General features: G+C 26.5%; 4 protein-coding genes across 4 annotated transcripts in view; all 4 read left to right on the top strand.

Annotated features, from left to right (window-relative positions):
- LOC134835870 (general transcriptional corepressor trfA-like) overlaps window positions 1–19,550 on the top strand; it is a 131,396-nt gene that overhangs the window by 21,390 nt on the left and 90,456 nt on the right. The gene's annotated exons all lie outside the window — the stretch shown is intronic.
- Window positions 21–410, top strand: LOC134833532 (uncharacterized). The gene has a single exon (XM_063847871.1). The coding sequence runs from the start codon at window positions 21–23 to the stop codon at window positions 408–410; it is 390 nt and encodes a 129-aa protein (XP_063703941.1).
- Window positions 1,954–5,148, top strand: LOC134833225 (uncharacterized). The gene is made up of 3 exons (XM_063847473.1): window positions 1,954–2,096; window positions 2,348–3,874; window positions 4,678–5,148. Exons 1-3 carry the CDS (start codon window positions 2,054–2,056, stop codon window positions 4,947–4,949), a joined length of 1,842 nt encoding a protein of 613 aa, XP_063703543.1. The 5' UTR covers window positions 1,954–2,053; the 3' UTR covers window positions 4,950–5,148.
- On the top strand, window positions 5,953–18,537 carry LOC134834537 (3-hydroxy-3-methylglutaryl-coenzyme A reductase). The gene is made up of 5 exons (XM_063849255.1): window positions 5,953–6,347; window positions 10,150–10,532; window positions 14,348–14,435; window positions 15,483–17,642; window positions 18,001–18,537. The coding sequence occupies exons 2-5, from the start codon at window positions 10,235–10,237 to the stop codon at window positions 18,191–18,193; spliced, it is 2,739 nt and encodes a 912-aa protein (XP_063705325.1). The 5' UTR covers window positions 5,953–6,347; window positions 10,150–10,234; the 3' UTR covers window positions 18,194–18,537.

The raw sequence follows: 19,550 nt of genomic DNA, 5'->3' as shown, positions 1-19,550 counted from the left end.
TTCAAGGCAAATTGCAATTCATGTTGAGTCAACGCGGAAAACCTTTGCTCGTTCACAATGGCGAAAATTTCGGAATTCAATACGTGCGAAAGGACAAAAAATATTGGCAATGCAATCTCTCGCGGAAATACAACTGCAAGGCACGCGTCACAACGACGGATAACGACGACATTATCGTAACGAATGCGGAACATTGTCACACGGAAATTCGCGCGCATCTCAAGAAGGAATACAAGCTGAACAAAATGAACCAACTTGCGGCTCTGCATTCCATGCAACAACAACAGCATCAGCAAGAACACGAGAAACGGATTCGGGAAGAGCACGAGAATCGCATCAAAGAGGAACAACAAAGGATCATCGAACATTTGAAGAATTTCAGCAATCATAACAACAATAATGGAAATTGATTTTTTTTAGATGAAAAATTATAAATTTTATCGAAAATTACTCAAAAAAGAAAATTTTAGGAACCAAAGCATTTTTAGTGCCTTAGTTAGTTTGTAGAAGAAAAAAAACTTTAGAAAAGTCGAAAAATGAACAAATAAAAATTTTAGGAAATAAGAAAGTTGCTCAATATACTCTTGAAAATTCATCGAAAAATATGACAATTTTGTAGTTTAGTTTTAATTTTTAATATTTTTTTTTAAATAATTTTTTTTAATTTTTAATAAAATTTTTGTTTTTTCTTTAATTTAAAAGATTTTTGAGGTTAAGTATAAAAGTTTCGCGCCATTTTTCAAAAGATCATTTTTTGTTTGAAATTGTCTTTAAATTTAATTTTGAAAAACTTATAGTTTTATATTCTTTTTATTCTTTTCATTTTTTCCCATTTTAAGAGATTAAGATAAAGTTTAATTAAAAATTCAACTATAGATCAACAAAAAATTTTTCCCGCCATTAATGAGATCATTTTTTTGTTAAAATTTTACTATCGAGGTTTAAAAAATTTTACTTCAAAATTCATTAAAATTTAATATTCTTTAAATTCTTTTAAATTTTTGCCCTTTAAACTTACTTATTGAAGATAAAAATTTAAAATTAGATAAGAAAAAAATTTTCCCGCCATTTTTGAGATCGATTTCTTGTACGAATTTTTCTTTAGAGGTTGAAAAATTTTAATTCAAAATATATTAAAGTTTAATTATTTTTTAAAATTTTGATTATTTTTATTCTATTTGAGTAAAAAATCTCTTAAAATTTTATTTAAAAAAATAATAAAAAAAATCCCGCCATTTATGAGATCAATTTTTTATTGAAATTTTACTTTAGAGGTAAAAAAAAATAAAATTAATTAATTTAAAACAAACAAAAATTAAAACATAGAACTGGCTTTATTATTCAAAACACATAAAAAAATTTATTTATAAATTTTTTTTAAACTTTTATTGAAGATAAAAATTTTTGCTCAATTTTGAAAAATTTTAATTTAAAATGATAAATTTCTTTAAAATTTTGATTTTTTTGTTACTTTAGAGATCAACAAAATTTTCCCGCCATTTATGAGATCAATTTTTTGTTGAAATTTTACTTTAGAAGTCTAAAAAAAACTTATAAAAACAATTGAAGTTTAATATTTTATTTTTTTTTCTTATTTTTACTCTATTTGTGTGATAAATCTCTTAAAATTTTCTTTTTTGTTATTTTAGAGATCCAAATGTATTTCGCGCCATTAATAACGGAACAAATTTTTATGAATTTTCTTTGAAATGTTTAATTAAAAGTTGAAAAATTTTACTTTTGAACCAAATTAAGACAATTTATCAATTAATTTTGCTTCATAAAAAAAAATTTCAAGTGAAAAATCATCAAAAAATCTAAAAACCAAAAAATTTCTTCCCAATGAACATTCAACCTCCAATCCCCAATATGAAAAATTTGTTCAATAACACTACAGAGGTACGTCATTGTACGTTCTCGTACAGAAGAAACGTCAACTGTCAAACCATTCAATAACAAAAGTCGCATCGAACTCATCGGATTCGCGTTTTTTTTGTTAAATTTCATTAATTTTAGTTTTTAAATCCCATTCCGATGCGATAAACATTCCACAATGTTGCCTTCTTCGATATCAATTGTCACATTTTTTGCATTTCGTAAGTACATTTGTGATTTTTTAAGAATAAATATGTTGCCACACCCCAACTTGCTTTGAAATCCTTCTTATCGCGACAATTTGATTGATTTTTAATTGAATTTCGTCTGAAAAGGACTTAATTTGACATCAACTTCGATTTTTCAATGAGATTTTATGAAAAAAAAATTTTTTTTTGATAATTATGGATTTCAAGGTAATCAAGGCGATTTCTCAATACAAATTTTTAATTAATTTTCAACTTTTTTTTAGTTGCAAGCACAAACGCCATTTGCCAGATCCCGGAAATCGTTCGAGGAACATGGTTTTCATGGGAAAATGGTCAAGCGACGACAACAACAGTCGATGCAACGTCGTTCGAGCGTAACGGCAATAAAGGACGATGTGTGTTATCGGATCGCGATGCCAGCGACTATACGTTTATCTTCAAAGACACAAAAGGGTGTTTCACGTGCATCAAAGCTCACGTTCGAACAATCAACATTTGGGAGAAAAGTGAAGGCCCATGTACGCGTTTGAGCGAAAATGAGGAGCCAAATTTCGATAAAGTTTGTCGCGGCATCCGCCCTGACCAACATTTAATCACGCTGTTCAACGAAAATTTCGTTCCCGTGAATTGTCGATCGTCGCTCGAAGGCGTCTGGCAGTTTGCGTATCAAAATCGCTTCCGATTCACGGGAGAATGCAACAATCCGGATGCCGTAATTCAATCTTGTCAAACGGCAGGCACGCAATTTTTGATCCAAAACCAAAAATTCAACATCACGTACAAGGAATGTCAAGGCATGTCGGGTACTTTCAACGGATTAGTCGAGTACAGCTGTTTAGGCGATTGGCTTGTGGGTAAAAATCATTATTTCGCTGTTGCCAATACGAAAGAATCTCGTCGCGATGAAAAATTCCGTTGTTTCTTGAAAAATCGAGATGATGATCTCTATTTGGGCGTTTCGATCACAGCGGAATGCAACACTTTGAATACTGTTGAAAAGTCTCCCGAACGTTTACGCATCACTCCCGTCAAAGCAGAAGTTGTTGAACCCGGATGTCGTTTACCGCAGAACTTCAGCGGCGATTGGATCAATACGGCGAACATAGATGCCGATGTTTTCATCAACGAAACGCACATCATCGAAACTTATTATCCCGATCGGGCGCGTTATCGTCGAAATATTTACGTTTGTCGCGAACAACGTGATTCCCGCATCATGATGGCTCGTCTCACGGTCGATGGGTGTCAAAAGGACTACGTTTGCTTCGATTTTGTGCCGCGCCATCACAATGTCATCCGTTATCGCAAGGGCTTAGCTGTCATTTTCGATGATTTTAGCACCGTTTGTTCGTGGGTTCAGTTCCCAAATAAGGAGCAATGGCGTTACGACTTGTTTTTGGCGAAAAATCCCGTGCCTGTGAGATGTCCCGTCGCAGGGAAATACAATTTTACGCAACGAGGCGAAGCGCCGTTCAAAACGAGAATTCTTGGAGGTGTCACGTTAAGTCCCCGTCCGGATATTCGATGCAAACAAAATATCTCGGATATGTCGGTTTGTGATACGGATCAGAAGGAAATGTGGATCGATGAGAATTATTGCTTGTCTGTTGATCATTTGGGACGTCCTGTGGATATTTACAGCGATCCGGATTACAAGATGAAATGCATCGGGTTTTGGCAGGAAAATCTCAAATCTTACCTCATTACGTATGACGAGCTTGATCCGCTCTCGAAATATCGCTGTTGGGTGTATCAACGTGCAGATCTTAATCGCGTTCTGATGTCACAAGGTTAGTTTTCATTCATTTTTGTCAATAGTTATTCCAAAATTTTGGGGTTTTATGATGTACGAGCTTCGAGATTCATTTAAATGATGAAAATTTTTTTTAGATTTTGTTAAAAAATTAAAGAGCTGAAAAGTTAGCTCTTGATTATTAAAAGTAAAATTTTAGCTTTTGAAGTTAGTTTTGAAATATTGAAAAAAATTTCATAAAACATTTAAATTTCAAACAAAAAATGTTAAATTTTGTTAAATTTTTAAAAATTAAAAAGTTGAAAAGTTAGCTCTTGATAATTAAAAGAAAAAATTTAGATTTTAAAGTTAGTTTTGATATATTGAATAAAATTCCATAAAAATATTATCAGAAAATCAATTTTCATACAAAAATTCTCAAAACTGAAAAGTTAGCTCTATGAAAAATTTTCAATTTTTTTTGTTAGTTTTCAATCAGTTTTTATTTTTGACAATATTTTATGAAAAAATTGACGAAAAATTAAAGTTTAGACCAAAACTAATTAAATTTATTAAAAACTAAATAAAACTGAAAAATTAGTTTAAGATCTTTAGAGGAAAAATTTTTTAACTTTCATAAATTTTTCAATATTAAACTTTTATAAAATTCATAAAAAATAATTTTTAAGAAAAAAAATTCGAATAAATTTTTACATTTTTTTTAAAATTAAAATTTTCCGATCGAAGTTCGAGCTTCAATAAAAAAAAACTTCAAACTTTGGAATCTCCATTCATTCACAAAAACTTAAAAAAACAACTTATTTTTAACCAAAAAACCCCTTTTGTTCTTTTTATTTTTAGCTGTTGGTGCCTATTGTCACATAAAGCAAGACGTCACTTCCTGGAATTACACAGAAGGCGCCGTCGTTGCGTTGGATCTTGTCGAATACGAGCGTGAACGCGATCAATGCCCGTTACACTTTGACGAGGGATCAAATCCATGGAAATCTGACGACAGCACAAACATCATCTTCAACTGGATGATTTACAAGAGCGAAGCAACAATTACGACAATTTATAGTTTAGGCGTTACAATTTGCGCGTTATTGACGATTTTTGTGGCAGTTAATTAGAAAAAAAAAGCAATTCCGTCCATTTTTATGCCATGAATCTCTTAAAAATTTCTCAAACCATTCCCAATTCTCGTTTTTTTAAGACAAATTTTACAAAAAAAAAAATTTTTTAGATGTAAGTTTTAACAGCACAATTCCGTCCAATTTGTTGAATGAATCTGTTATAGAATTTTAAAAATTACAAAAAATAGTTAGATAAGAACGAAAGAAATAAATAAATAAAAATATAAAAAAAATATAATTTTTTGTTTTTTATGAAAAAATAAAATTATTTTTAAAGTAAAAAATTTAAAAGGTGAAACTTAATTTTTTTAATTAATTTTTGATTTAAATTTTATTTTTTATTTAATTTAATTTATTTTATTTTATTTTTTTAAATAAAACTTTTAATTGATAATTCAAAACATTTTTTATGAAAATTAGTTTTTTTATGTTGAAATTCATAAAAAAAAATATTTTTCATTAAAAATTTTATTAAAAAAATTTTTTAAATAATTTTAATTTTGTCTTTTCAAAATTAATTTTTTTTTTAAGTTTTAAATTTAAATTAGATATTTAATCGTAAATTTTTTTAATTTTTCTAATTATTCTAAAAATTTTTAATTTCGAAAAAAAAAATTCAAAATTTTAATAAAAATGATTTTTTTTATTATTTTTTATAAAAAATAATAAAATTTTCAATTAAAAAGATTTTTTCATAAAAATTTTGAATTTTTTTTTTTTTTTGAAAATCCTCTAAACTCAAATTTTAACTGCAAAACCTTTTAAAAATTTATCTTTACAAAATTTTGACAGTTCGCTCGAGATTTTGAATCAACAAGAGGCAATTCGATCCCCTCCATACCATCATCGCTCAACAAAACCGAATAAAAATCATACGGCAATGTTAGTTGATTTTCAGCCGGCGCGCTTGTCGTTTCAAATAAATTAAAAAAATTCGCTTCCTTCCCACGAAATAATTTCCATTCATAAAAAAAATAATTTAAATATTTAAAAAAAAAATTAAAAAAAATAAATTTCCACGAAAATTCTTCAACGTGCGCAAAAATTCAAATTTGACATAAGAATCGAACCAAAACAAAGTTTGACAGTGAAAAGAAAAATATTGCAATGAAAACGCACGAAACGCGAGGAAAAACTCAAAAAATGTTGGAAAAACTATAAAAAATCAAGAAAAAAAGTGAAATCGTCAATGAATAAAATACAAAAAAATTTATTAAAATTTTTTTTTAGTTTGATTTTTCATTGAAATTATTAAAAAATAGTTTTTCCCGAATTTTCTCGCAATAACAGTGAAAATAAAAAAAAAGTGAATTACTCTGGAAATTCCAATGCATACAATGATTTACTCCAAAATAATTTGTTAACTACAAAAAAATCACGAAAAAACGAATTAAGGTGAGAAAACGAATACAAATGACCTACTTTTCAGCTCAAAATCTGGTTTTTTGTTGCTGTTAATGCTACGAGTCTACGCGTTGCTACGTTTCTTCTCCAATTTTTAACACACTTTGCGACGAGAAGACGAAAAAAACGAAAATCGAGAGTCAACACAAGTCAAAGACACACTTTTCCTTGCCAGCTTCTTCAATGCCAACTCCTGTTTTTGTCGTCGTTTTTCGACTCAATTTCAGTTTTAATACGTAATCAAAAGTCGAGTACGAGCAAAAGTATGTTGTGACGGCTGATGTAAAAAAAAAATAAAAACTTTCTCCAATTCATTACAATTTCTTCTCGTTCGACGCATTTTATGCGGATCGTGTGTGTGGAGGAGTGCATGAAACCAAAAATTCGGTGAACAATTTGCAATTTTCATTGTTTTTCTGCATTTGGCTTGAGATGTTACGTCATATAACTGAAAAAAAAAATAAAGTGAGCGATTGTCAGTTTATGTTGCTTGCATCGCCTAATGAGAGAGACCTCATGATAAAAGAAACAAAACACGTATGCTACTTTTTTTATTTATGGGTTAGTAGAAAACATGCGAATTTTTTCAAATCAGACTTTTGGTTATGTAGAAAAGTGTTACGCGAACGGCAGAAATTTTTTTGAGCGGCGATGCATGAAGAGTTTGAAGGGAAATTAAGTATTTTTCTTATCATTCGGGTGACTTTGTGATGCAATTCTGATGAAATTGGCGGAAAAGTGTTTCCTTGACGACTGAATTTGTTTGAAAATTGGAAAAATTTTGACGTAAAAGACAAAAATAGTCTCATGAGAAATTATTTTAATAAGAAATTGAATGAAAAAAATTAATTTTGGATTTTAAATTTGATGATTTCAGAACAAAAATATTTTTAACAAGAAAAAAAAAAGATTTTTGAATCAAAATGTGTCATTTTTTAATAAAATTTAATTTAAAAATTGATTTTTGGAAGAATTTTTCATTTTTTTGAAAATTTTAAAAAATTTTGAAAAATAAAAAAAAAAAATGTATTTTAAAATAATTTTTTGAAAAATATAATAATTTTTATATACCTAATTAAAAAAAAATAATTTTTAAATTAAAATTAAATAAAATAATGTAATAAAAATTAAATTAAATAATTAAAAAAAATGATTAATTAATTTAAAAAATAAATTAAATAATTAAAAGATAAAAAATTTAAAAAATAAATTATATTGTATTAAAAAAATAAATAATTTTAAAACAAATAAATTAAATAATTTTTTAAAAAAATAAAATTGTAATAATCTCATAGCATGAAAATTAAAAATTTTGTGTTTTCAAAAAATTATTTAATTTATTTTTTTTAAATTATTTAATTTAATTAATTTAATTTTTTTTAAATTTTTTAATTTAATTTTTTTAAAAAATAATTTAATTTAGATTTTTTAAAAAATTAATTAATTTAATTTTTTTTTAAATTATTTAATTTAATTTTATAAGTGAATTCTCATAAATTTATTAATAATTTTATATTTTTAAATATTTTATAAAAGAGCATTTAATTTTTTTTTATCAATTTTGTTCCAAAAATTTAACTTTTCGTAAAAAATTTTATGAAAAATATTCTTTTGAGGCACAAAAATGGCAAAAAATGATCCTAAGTTAATTTTTAAAGAAACTTTTAATATTTATCACATTTTTCAACACAAAACAAATTTTTTTTAGCGAGAACTGATCATCGTCATATTAGAGCTTCGTAAATGACGTTAACGGCAAAACAAACAAAAAAATCAACAAAAATTTACTTCACAGAATTGAATGTAAATTCGTAACTACATAACAGCTTTCAAATTCACTTCCTATTTTATTTTTTTTTTTAATTTTTAGTAATTATTTGTTTAAAAAAGTTGCTTGCCCCGTGAAACAAAAATTAACGAAGCGATCAAATATTGCAGTAAAAATTATTATTTTTTCAGTTGGAAAAAAAATCATCTTAAAATTTAAATTTTTGTGAAGTGACAAATATTTGCATTAAAATTGACAATCGTCGCGCGACGACCTCGGAATTTAATTCTTCGCTAACTGTTGAATGCCGTTCAACGCGGATTTCGGTCACAAAAGCAGCATTTTCGGTATTTCCTTGTTTAATTTAAGGGAGCCGGTTTTCTTTGCGCCGTTTAAAGTTCAACACGAGAAAAATACGTCATTGTTCAAAAGTGCGTAAAGACGTCAAACAAAGGGTTTCTTGCTGAAAAAAAAAATTATTAAAAAAATAAACGAACAAGAACGTCAGATACTAACTCGTTGTGTTCAGAAATCGCATTAATGAGACTTTTAGGTGAAGGTCAGTAGTCCAATAACTAAGCGAAGCAACATACGACGTTTCGTGTGCAGTTTCGTGCCTAACTTATGATTTAGAGAGAAAAAAAAACTTGAATAGACAAGACTTTAAATTTGAAACGAGAACTCATTCATGAACGTACCTTGATATTGTTGAGCACATTTTGTATGCGGCGAGAACGACAAGCCATAAAATTAAGTTGTGTTCTTGATAATGAAACAAAAAATTGCAAAACAATGAATAAGAACAATGTTGCTGAAGCAGGTGTGAGCAACTTAATAATTTTTTTCTGCTTAAAAAACTTGTTCTTTTGTTAAAAGAAACAAAAAATTAATTTATTTGAATTTGAACTGTCAATTTTTTTGAATTGATATTTTTTCAAATTTTATGAATTTTTTAAAAATATTTTTTGAAATTTTTTTAACATTTTTTTTTTAATTTTTTTTAATTTTTTTTTTTTTTTTATTTTTTTTTAATTTTTTTTTTTTTTTTTTATAAAACAAAGTTCAAATTTTGATAAAAAAAAAATAAATCTTGAGATAAAAATTGAAAAAAATTTCTAAAAAAAAATTTCAAAAGTCTTAAATTTTTAGATTTTTTTTTAAATTTTTTTAAATTTCAACTGTCAAATTTTTTTTTTTTTTAATTTTTTTATTCAAAAAAATGTTTTTACATTAAAAATTCAAATTTTGATAAAAATTAATTTTTTTAAAAAAACATTTCTTGATTTCTTTTGAAATAAAAATAAAATTTTTTCAAAAAATTAATTTTTTAAAAATTTTAACTGTCAAAATTTTGAATTGACATTTCTTCAAATTTTATGAATTTCGAAAAAAATGTAATAAATTTTTTTACAAAATTATCAAAATATTCAAGAAAAAGTAATTTTTAATTAAAATTTCAGTTTTATGAATCTCAACTGTCAAAATTTTGAATAAAACTTCTTTTATGAATAAAAACTTTTCTTTTAAAATTTCAATGAAAAAAAATTGAATTTGAAAAATTGAAATTGAATTTGCATAAAAATGTCAAATTTTGACAAAATCAAGTTTCAACTGTCTAAGTTTGACATTTCTTGAAATTTCATTTAAAAAACTTTTATGACATTCCTCTTTAAAAATAAATTTGGTAAAAATGTTTCAAAAAGTCATTTTTTATTAAAAATTATAAAATTTCTTCAAACTTCAATTCATAAATTGAGCACTTAAATTCGAGGTTAAATTAAAAAAAATTCAAAAGAACAAAATTTTCGCAAAAAAACACGTGTGATTAGAATCAAGAAAGTTCGTTCAAGGCCTTTTCAGAGCTTTGTAAATGTCATGAACGGTAATAATTCTACAATCATCACGCCGCCGCATAACAAAAAAAAAACATAAACAATAACAAATCATCATCGCACCGCGTCTCGACACACAAATTATATTCAATTTTTATCTAACTTCCCTCTTTCTCTCTCTTTCTCTTTCCAGATTGAACCTTGATAGTGACTTATCATACACAGAGTGAACTCTCGTCAAACAATAAAAAAGCAGAGAAAAAAATAAATAAATCACAATGATTGGAAAATTATTTCGAGCGCACGGCGAATTTTGCGCCTCGCATCCTTGGGAAGTAATTTTAGCATTATTGACATTGACCGCGTGCATGTTGACGGTAGAGAAAGGCGCAACGGGCCCGGATCAATTACATTACAATGCGCAACAGCAGCAACAACAACATTACGGACACAACAAATTGAATGGATTTGAGGCCGCAGATCTAATTTTAATGACAATTGTTAGATGTTCAGCTGTGCTGTACTCGCTGTACCAATTTAAAAACATACAAAAACTCGGATCAAAATGTATTTTAGGTGAGATGCTAATTTACGAAATTTTTTCATGAATGGAGTTATTTTTTTTGAAAATGTTATAAGGTCAAGAGATGCTTTGACAACCTTGAAAAAATTTCAAACAAATGAAAAGACGTCACCAAAAATGAGAGACTAAACAATTTCGCGTTGTTTATGCACGCCACGCAAGGAAAAAAACATTAAAAATCCAATCAATATTTTTTTATTACGTGTCAAACGATGGATTTCATTTCAGCTCTTTTTAAATACAAAAAAAAAAATTTTTTGTTAGTCTTTGGTAAATATTGGCTCAAAATGAACTCAAGTGTGAAATATTACGTAAAAAAAATGTGAATAACTCCTCAACATAAGAAATTCTGACACGCGCGGGGAAATCCATTCTTTGGGTAATTTACAATTTTATTCTTCTCTTGAGGAATTTAAAGAGCTAAAAAGGGACTTGCGTCAATCTGAAGCAAATAATTAATAATTATTATGTGTAATTTGTTTAAAATATGAAAAAAATGTATGAAAGACATACCTTGCAATTATTGTCGCTCGTCTTCATGTTTCGCATGGCAATTTACTGTCGAGAGAAACCGAATAGGCGTGAGATGAATACTAATTTTTGCGTTTTCAAAAGGAGTTATGTGGGTTCTGATGAATAGAGATTTAATTAATGGACAATTATTTGTAACAAAAAAAATTGGTTAAAAATTTTCAAATTTTTTAGTTAAATTTTTTTGATTAAAATATTAATTTAAAAAAAAAATATTTTACAAACAAAAAAATATTTTACAAAAAAACAAATTTTTACAAAAAAAAATGATACATAGGTCAAATGTATTTTTAATTTTTTCATAATTTTATTTTTTTTTTAAATTTTTTTTTTTTTTCATTTTAATTTTTTTTTTTCATTTTAATTTTTTTTTTTTTTTTTTATGTCCAAAATTTTTTACGAAATTTTTTAAAAAAAATTATTTTTGAGTTTAAAATAAAAAAAGGAACTTTTAACGGTTAAATTTTTGAATTTTTAAAATTTAAAAATTTTCTTTGATTTTTGAAATTAAAAAAATTTTTTTCTTTAAAATAAAAACTTTGAAAAAAATCCGATTAAAATTTTGAAATGATTTTAAAAAGTTTTATTTGAATTTTTTTTTCTTCTTTAGAGAAAAAAAATTTGAAGAATTAAAATTTAAAAATTTAATTCAAAAAATTTTTTTTCCGTAAAAAATTTAATATTAATTTTTAAGAAATTTTTTTTCGTAAAAAAAAAACGTAAAATTTTTTCAATTTTTTTACGTAATTTTTTTTCCTTAAAATTTGTATTAAAAGCAAAAATTTCAATAATCTTACGAACGTCTCGTCTCGTCACTTTTGATTTCATCGTTTTATGCTCATAATGTAAGTCTTAATAATTGCAGTAGATATTTACAAAAGACAATCGTATAAAGCATAAAATAAACGAAATACCTGTAAAAAAGCGTGTCGCACAGCAAATAGCAGCAACATGCATTTATTTATACAATTCTGGTTAACCTTGTCGGATTTTTGTCTTAATATTGACTCAAAAAATTAAAATTAAAAAAAAAATGTTGTGAATTTGTGTTAGACTAACACTTTACACATGGGTACATTTTTTCAAGCATATTACAACTCCATTTAATTAGAATAAATTAAAATAACTAAGGTAAACAGCTCGCGATCAGAAGACGTCTTTGTTACCTGAAGAAGTCTCTTGAATGCGAAGTAATAAGGAAATATTCTGGTTTCGTATGAAAAATTATTTTTTTTGTGAACAAGGAAGATGATGATTCTGTCGCCAATTTGTCTGTTTTTTGGGCAAATTAAATATTAACAGAATTGTTAATCAGCGAAACATGAGATTGACAATAACTGGTTTTGTTTTTTTTTTTGGCAAAAAAGAAATAAATTATAAATTCTGGTTAGCAACAAAATTTAAGTTTTTGAAACATGCGAAAAAATTCTCATGTTACAAAATTTTGAATTTTTATGAGTTTGAATTAGCAAAATGCGATTTTCAAATTTTTAACATTTTTTGACAAATTTTTACAAATTTACAAATTTTGAGCAATTTAAACTTTTTTTTTTAAAAGAAATTAATGAAAATTAAGTAATTAAAATTTATTTCTTAAAAAAATTAATTAAGTCAAAAAAATTTCAGATAAAAATTTTTAAAAAATCTCTTAATTATTATTAATTCAGAAATAAAAAAAATGTATGTGAATTTTTATTTTTTATTTAACTTCTTCATTAAAAATTATTTTTTTTTCTTGATTTAAAACTTTTAAAATTTATTTTAAAAAATTCTTAAAATTCATCAAAATTTGAAAATCGCATTTTTGCTAATTCAGAAATTATTTTTTTTATTTATTGAAAAATTTATATTTTTTCCCTTTTTATTTAAATTTTTATGAAATTTTTTTTAGAATTAAAAAAAAAATGTAAATCGCTTTTTTGCTAATTCATAAAAAAAAATTAAAAAATTTTAATAATGAAAAATTTATATTTTATTTTAAATAAGATTTTATAAAAATTAATTAGAATTCATGAAAATTTGAAAATCGCCATATTGCTAATTCAAACATTTTTTTTTGTTAATGAATAATTTAAAATTAATTCGGGGATTTTTTTAAATAAAAAATATTAAAACTGAATTTATCCAGTTTCTGAAGAATTTTTCAAGGAGTTGACGTAAACTCATAAAAAATGTATTTACAAAAAAAAGAGAAACTCCAAAATAAAATAAAAACTAAAGCATGTGATCGATAACCGGTTTAACATCTCACTTGAGATATTTAGTAATATTTGGTAATCTCAGGTCATTTTACTTAACGTTTGCACGCTACAACTTCCATTCTTGTGCATGGCATTTATTAGCACGTGTGTGAGATTTTTTAAATGTTCGATGGGCGGATTTGATCAAAAAAACTAAATAAAACTTGATTTTTGAGTAGATTCACGCACTGCTGCGATAAGAAGATGGTAATGAACGGTAAATTATGCAAATTTCATCATTTTTTGGATGTTTTATTCATCGAAATAATCTCAGGTGTGCGATTGAATCACAGAGAATTCATTCATTTAAACCAGTTTTGAAGATACAAAAGTGCTCAAAATCACGTTCGTAGACTATTTTTGGGTTTTTTAAGCGGATATGATTTTTTTTTTCGGTAACCAGGCGTCTCCTTTGACTTTTACATTGACATTCAGGCAAAAAGAGAACGCAAGTGCATTAACTTTTTGTTTTTCGCGCGCGTTCATCGTCATCAGCAACTAATCTGTTTTTCATCTTAATTGTACTGACAAAGCAAAATAAATTAGAAAATTGCCGATTTTCCGCGTTTTTTTCGTAATCTACTTTGATAAAATAAATATTTGGCTTTTTAATGTTTTGTTTATCGCCGCGCGTGATGATTTTAGGGTTTCATCGAGTTCGAGACAAAAAATAATTTTTTTAATATTTTTTTAGAATAAAAGAAAGTTTCAAGTAAGTCCTTGAGACATCATTGCGCGCAAAAAAAAAATAACATTGAAACGAACCTTGATCTTCTTTTTTTTTCATTAGAAATTATTTTGATTAAATTTTAACTGAAAATAAAAAATGATTTGTGGTAAAATTTGATTCGTTCCAGAAATGTTTATGACTTAATATTTTCGCGCAATTTAATGTGCTTAATGGTTATTATTTGCACTAAATTGCCCCAAAACATGGATTTTCCGTTATTTTTAAACAAATAATTTGAGAGTTATTGAGCAATTAATCTAAAATTAGAATTCGATTTACTTATTTTTCGTATTTTGTTTACTTGCAGGAATCGCTGGATTATTCACCGTATTCTCGAGCTTCATTTTTACCACGAGTGTTGTCAACTTTTTGGGGAGCGAAGTATCGGATTTGAAGTAAGTTTTTGTTAAAAAATGTATTTTTTAAAATTTTAATGCTGAAAAATAAGAAAAATTTAGAAAAATGCAAATTAAGAATTAAACAATTAAAAAAAATAATTTTTATTTTTTAAAAAATTTAATTCAAAAATATGAAATTAACAAAATTAAAAAAATAAATGTTTAATAAATAAAAAGAAAAAAATATTAAAAAAATTAATTAAAAAATAATTATGAAATTTGTAAAAAAAAGAAAAATTTAAAATACCTAATTTTAAAATAAATAAATAATTTTATGTAAAATATTTAATTTTTTTTAAATTTAAATTAAAATTTATAATAAATTAAAAATAAAAAAATATTTTAAAAAAAAAAATTAAAAAATAAATGAAAAATTAAAAAAAAATAAAAAAAAAGAAATTTAAAAAAATAATAATAATTTTAAATTAAAAATATTTTTATTTACTAATTTTTTGTTTTGAAAAATAATTATTTTTTATTAAATTGATACATATTTATACAAAAATTAATTAAAAAATATTAATATGTATTTTTTTCTTTAATTTGTTTTTTTTTTTATTTGTGAAAATTGTAATGAAGAGTTAAAAAATTTATACAATATAAAATAAAATAAAAAAAAATATAAATATTTTTTAATTATTTTATTTAAAATCTCATAATTATATATGTTTGAATTTTAATTTTTATTTTAATATTTTTTAAATTAAAAAAAAAAAATTATTTCAAAAAAAAAAAAATAAATAAATAAAAAAATATCTTTAATTCAAAATTTTCATTATTTTTTTACATTTTTTTTATTTTAAAATTTTATTTATTTTTTATTGTCAAACATTTAATTTTTTAAAAATTAATTTTTTTATTATTAATTAATTATCCATTTTAATTAATTTAAAATTTAAATAAAAAATTAAATTCATTTTAAAAAAAATTAATTAAATTTATAAAAAACTGACTTTCTTTAGAAATTTTTTTTATAATTTTTTTAATTTTTTTTATTTAATTTTTGAAATTAAAAATTAACAAAATTTTTTTTTCTACTTACAGAGATGCCGTCTTCTTCTTCCTACTACTCATCGACTTATCCAAGGCGGGCTTATTAGCTCAATTAGCGCTCAGTGGTTCAAGTCAAAGCGAAGTAACAAGCAACATCGCCAAAGGAATGGAAATCTTGGGTCCCGCACTAACATTAGATACCGTTGTCGAAACTTTAGTAATTGGCATGGGAACTCTCTCGGGCGTTCATCGTCTCGAACTTCTCTGTGGTTACGCCGTCATGGGTGTCATTGTCAATTACATCGTTTTCATGACTTTTTATCCCGCCAGCTTATCCCTCATCTTGGATCTCACAACAAAAAGTTCGAATATCGCCCAAAACATGAAAATTAAGACATTGCTGATCGAGGAAGAGCAAAAACCGAATCCCGTTGTGCAAAGTGTGAAGATTATAATGTCAACGGGCTTGACGTTTGTGCATATCCATAGTCGTTTTACGTTTTCGGACAAGGATGTTGAGGCGTCGGACGTTACTTTGACGCATCAGGAGCACATCACGTTGAATAATAAAACGGAGCCGACTGAATTATCGGATTATATTATGGGACTTTTGACAATTAGTGCGGAGCAAATTGTCATTTTGATACTTTTGATCGCATTATTGGTCAAATTCATCTTTTTCGAGGGCAGAGAAGATTTGGCGAGACTCACAGCTGGCTTGAATGAAGAAGTTAGACACGAGCAGGTAACAGTTTCGGTATCAACTACTCAAATTGCGCCATTGGAAAGACAGGAATCTGTCAAAAAAGTCATTTTTACATTGGAAGAGGGAGAAGAAATGGTTGAAAAAGCTGTTCAAACCGAAAAAATTACCGCTTTGGAAGAACTTGAACCTCTTGCGGAGATTGAACACAAAGAACCTCGTCCCTTGGAGGAATGTTTGGAAATTTTAAACAGCGAAAGTGGTCCCGAATCCCTCACAGACGAAGAAGTTATTCAAGTTATCAAGGCAGGAAGAGGTTATTGCCCCCTTTACAAGGTCGAATCTGTTCTCGGAGATCCCGAACGCGGCGTAAAAATCCGTCGAAGTGTTTTTTGTGAAGAAGCTTCCATCAAACCGGATGTCATGTCGTGTCTCCCATACAAACATTACGATTATTCGCGTGTCATGAACGCCTGTTGCGAAAATGTCTTGGGCTACGTGCAAGTTCCCGTCGGATATGCAGGCCCCTTGATGATAGACGGCGAGAAATTTTACGTTCCCATGGCGACGACAGAAGGAGCTCTTGTCGCAAGTACAAATCGCGGATGCAAAGCCATTTCCGTGCGTGGCGTAAAATCATTCGTGGAAGATATCGGCATGACTCGAGCTCCATGCGTGAAGTTTCCGAGTATTTTGCGTGCCGCGCAGTGCAAACGATGGATCGAATCGCACGATAATTACGAAAGAATCAAAACGGCGTTCGATTCGACTTCACGTTTTGCCAGATTGCAAGAAATTATGATCGGAATGGATGGTCCGCAACTTTATATTCGCTTCCGGGCGTTAACGGGCGACGCAATGGGCATGAATATGGTGTCAAAGGGTGCGGAAACGGCACTTCGAATTATCGCACGTGCTTTTCCTGACATGGAAATCATCAGTTTGAGCGGGAATTTTTGCTCAGATAAGAAACCTGCTGCCATTAATTGGATCAAGGGACGCGGAAAACGTGTTGTTTGTGAAGCAATTGTTCCTGCTGACAAATTACGAAGCATTTTAAAGACAAATGCAAAAACGCTCGTTCAATGTAACAAATTGAAAAATATGTCGGGATCTGCGATGGCTGGGAGTATCGGAGGAAATAACGCACATGCTGCGAATATGGTAACCGCCATTTTTATTGCGACAGGACAAGATCCCGCGCAAAATGTCACAAGTAGTAATTGTAGCACGCATATGGAGCCATTCGGGGATGACGGCGAAGATTTGTACATAACATGCACGATGCCTTCGTTGGAAGTTGGCACAGTTGGCGGAGGAACAGTTTTGCCCGGACAAAGCGCGTGTTTAGATCTGCTTGGAATTCGTGGCGCGCATCCAACACATCCAGCAGAGAACGCGAGACAACTTGCTCGGGTCATTTGCGCGACAGTTATGGCGGGAGAACTTAGTTTAATGGCTGCCCTCGTCAACAGTGATCTCGTTAAGAGTCATATGCGTCACAATCGGTAAGGGAAAATATTATTTTTAACCTACAAAAAAATCTAACCTTAAAATAATTTTTTACCAAAAACAAAAATTCTAACCTAAAAAAATTTTAACCTAAAAAAATTTTAACCCAAAAAAAATCTAACCTAAAAAATAAATTTGATAAAAAATCTAACCTAAAAAAATTCTAACCTTAAAAAAAATAATTTTTGACCGAAAAAAATAAATTTGACAAAAAATCTAACCTAAAAAAAATTCTAACCTGAAATATAAATTTGATAAAAAAAAAAAAATCTAACCTAAAAAAATTCTAACCTAAAAAAAAAAATAAATATAACCTAAAAAAAAATTCTAACCTCAAAAATTTTCTTTTGACAGATCATCAATTGCCGTTAACAGCGGAGCTCCCGGCATCTCGGGACAATCATTGACGCCGTCGCAAGCGTCAGAACTCTTCCAAAAGGTTGCTCAACAACATCATCAAACATCGTCATCATCATCAACGACAACAAGTTCAAGTATGCCAACGGTAAATGTGACGCCCGCAACGCCCAACGTTTCGACATCTTGATGATCTTCTACCTCAGTGTTAGTGCGTAAAAATAAGCAGATCCAAAATCTGATTAGAGACTAAAACAAAAAAATAATGTGCAAAAAAACGCTATAATTTGTGGTAGTTGTAAAATTTGTAAAAAAAAATATTTCTTTCTTTTTTTCATTTTAATATTTATTCGTTGTAAAAATTAAGAATTATTTTTTTTTTTGGTTGTTAAACATTTATTACATCAAAAAGTTAAATTTAAAATGAAATACTCTTCGTTATAAAAAAAAATAAATATTAAAAAAATATATATATGATTTGAAACAAATTGAAGCCAGATGAAAGATAATAATTAGATGTAGAGAAAAAAAATACATTTTATTAGGTAATTCAAAAGTTCAAAATGAAAAAAAAATCATTAAAAATTATTATTATAAATAAAGTTAAAAATTAATAAAAATAGAAAAAAAAATGTTGTTTTATTTTACTTTTTCAGGTCGAAATTTTTAATTTTTCTCTTTTTTATTAAAAAGTTGTAAATTCTTTGAATTTTTTTTTTGTTAAAGGTGTTAAATATGGTTCAAAATTTACTCAAATAATTCGCTTTATAAAAATTTAAAAAAAAAAAAAAATTTTCTCATTTTTGACAAAAAATTTAAAAAAAATTAAAAATAAATAAAAAATTGATCGAAAAATTAATTTCACGAAAGCCTCAGCACTTACATGAATTTTTATAAAAATACAATTTTTTAATAAATTTGATGAATAGAATACAACAAAAAATTTTTTTGGAAATTTTCAAGAGAAATTTTACAAAGCGAATAATATTTTGACATTTTGAAAAAAATTTTTCAAAAAATATAAAAATAATTCAAAAAATTAAAATTTTAGCTTTATTACGTAAACTTATATTTTTTTTTTAATTTTTTTAAAATTAATTTTTTTATTAATTCGAAATTGATTTTTAAAAATTTTTTTAAAAGTTTCATGAAATTTAAAAAAAAAATAATTTTTTAAAATTAATTAATTTTTTTTAATTTTTTTTTAAATTAATTTTTAAACTTTTTAAAATTTTTAATTTTAAAAAAATATATAAATGAATCAAAAATAATTTTTTGTTGATAAATAAATTAACAAAAAATTAAAAAAAAAATAAAAAAAAATTCGAAAAATTCAAAGAAAATTTCATAAGCATTGATTTTCTAACGATTTCTTCAAACTCAATTTAAAAAAAAATATTTCGTTCAATATTTCATTCCGAACCCTCATAACGCATTTTACTCTCTTCTCCCTTTCAAACGAAAAAAATTAATTTATTTTTTTTATAAACAAAAACAAACAATACCAAGAAGTCAGTAGCTCACAATTCATGTAATAATGAACAAAT

The sequence above is a fragment of the Culicoides brevitarsis genome, chromosome 3 (genome assembly GCF_036172545.1).
Source record: "Culicoides brevitarsis isolate CSIRO-B50_1 chromosome 3, AGI_CSIRO_Cbre_v1, whole genome shotgun sequence".
In the NCBI taxonomy this organism is placed as follows: Eukaryota; Metazoa; Arthropoda; class Insecta; order Diptera; family Ceratopogonidae; genus Culicoides; species Culicoides brevitarsis.
Note: the sequence above shows the minus strand (reverse complement) of the source record. Positions and strands in the feature narration are given on the sequence as shown.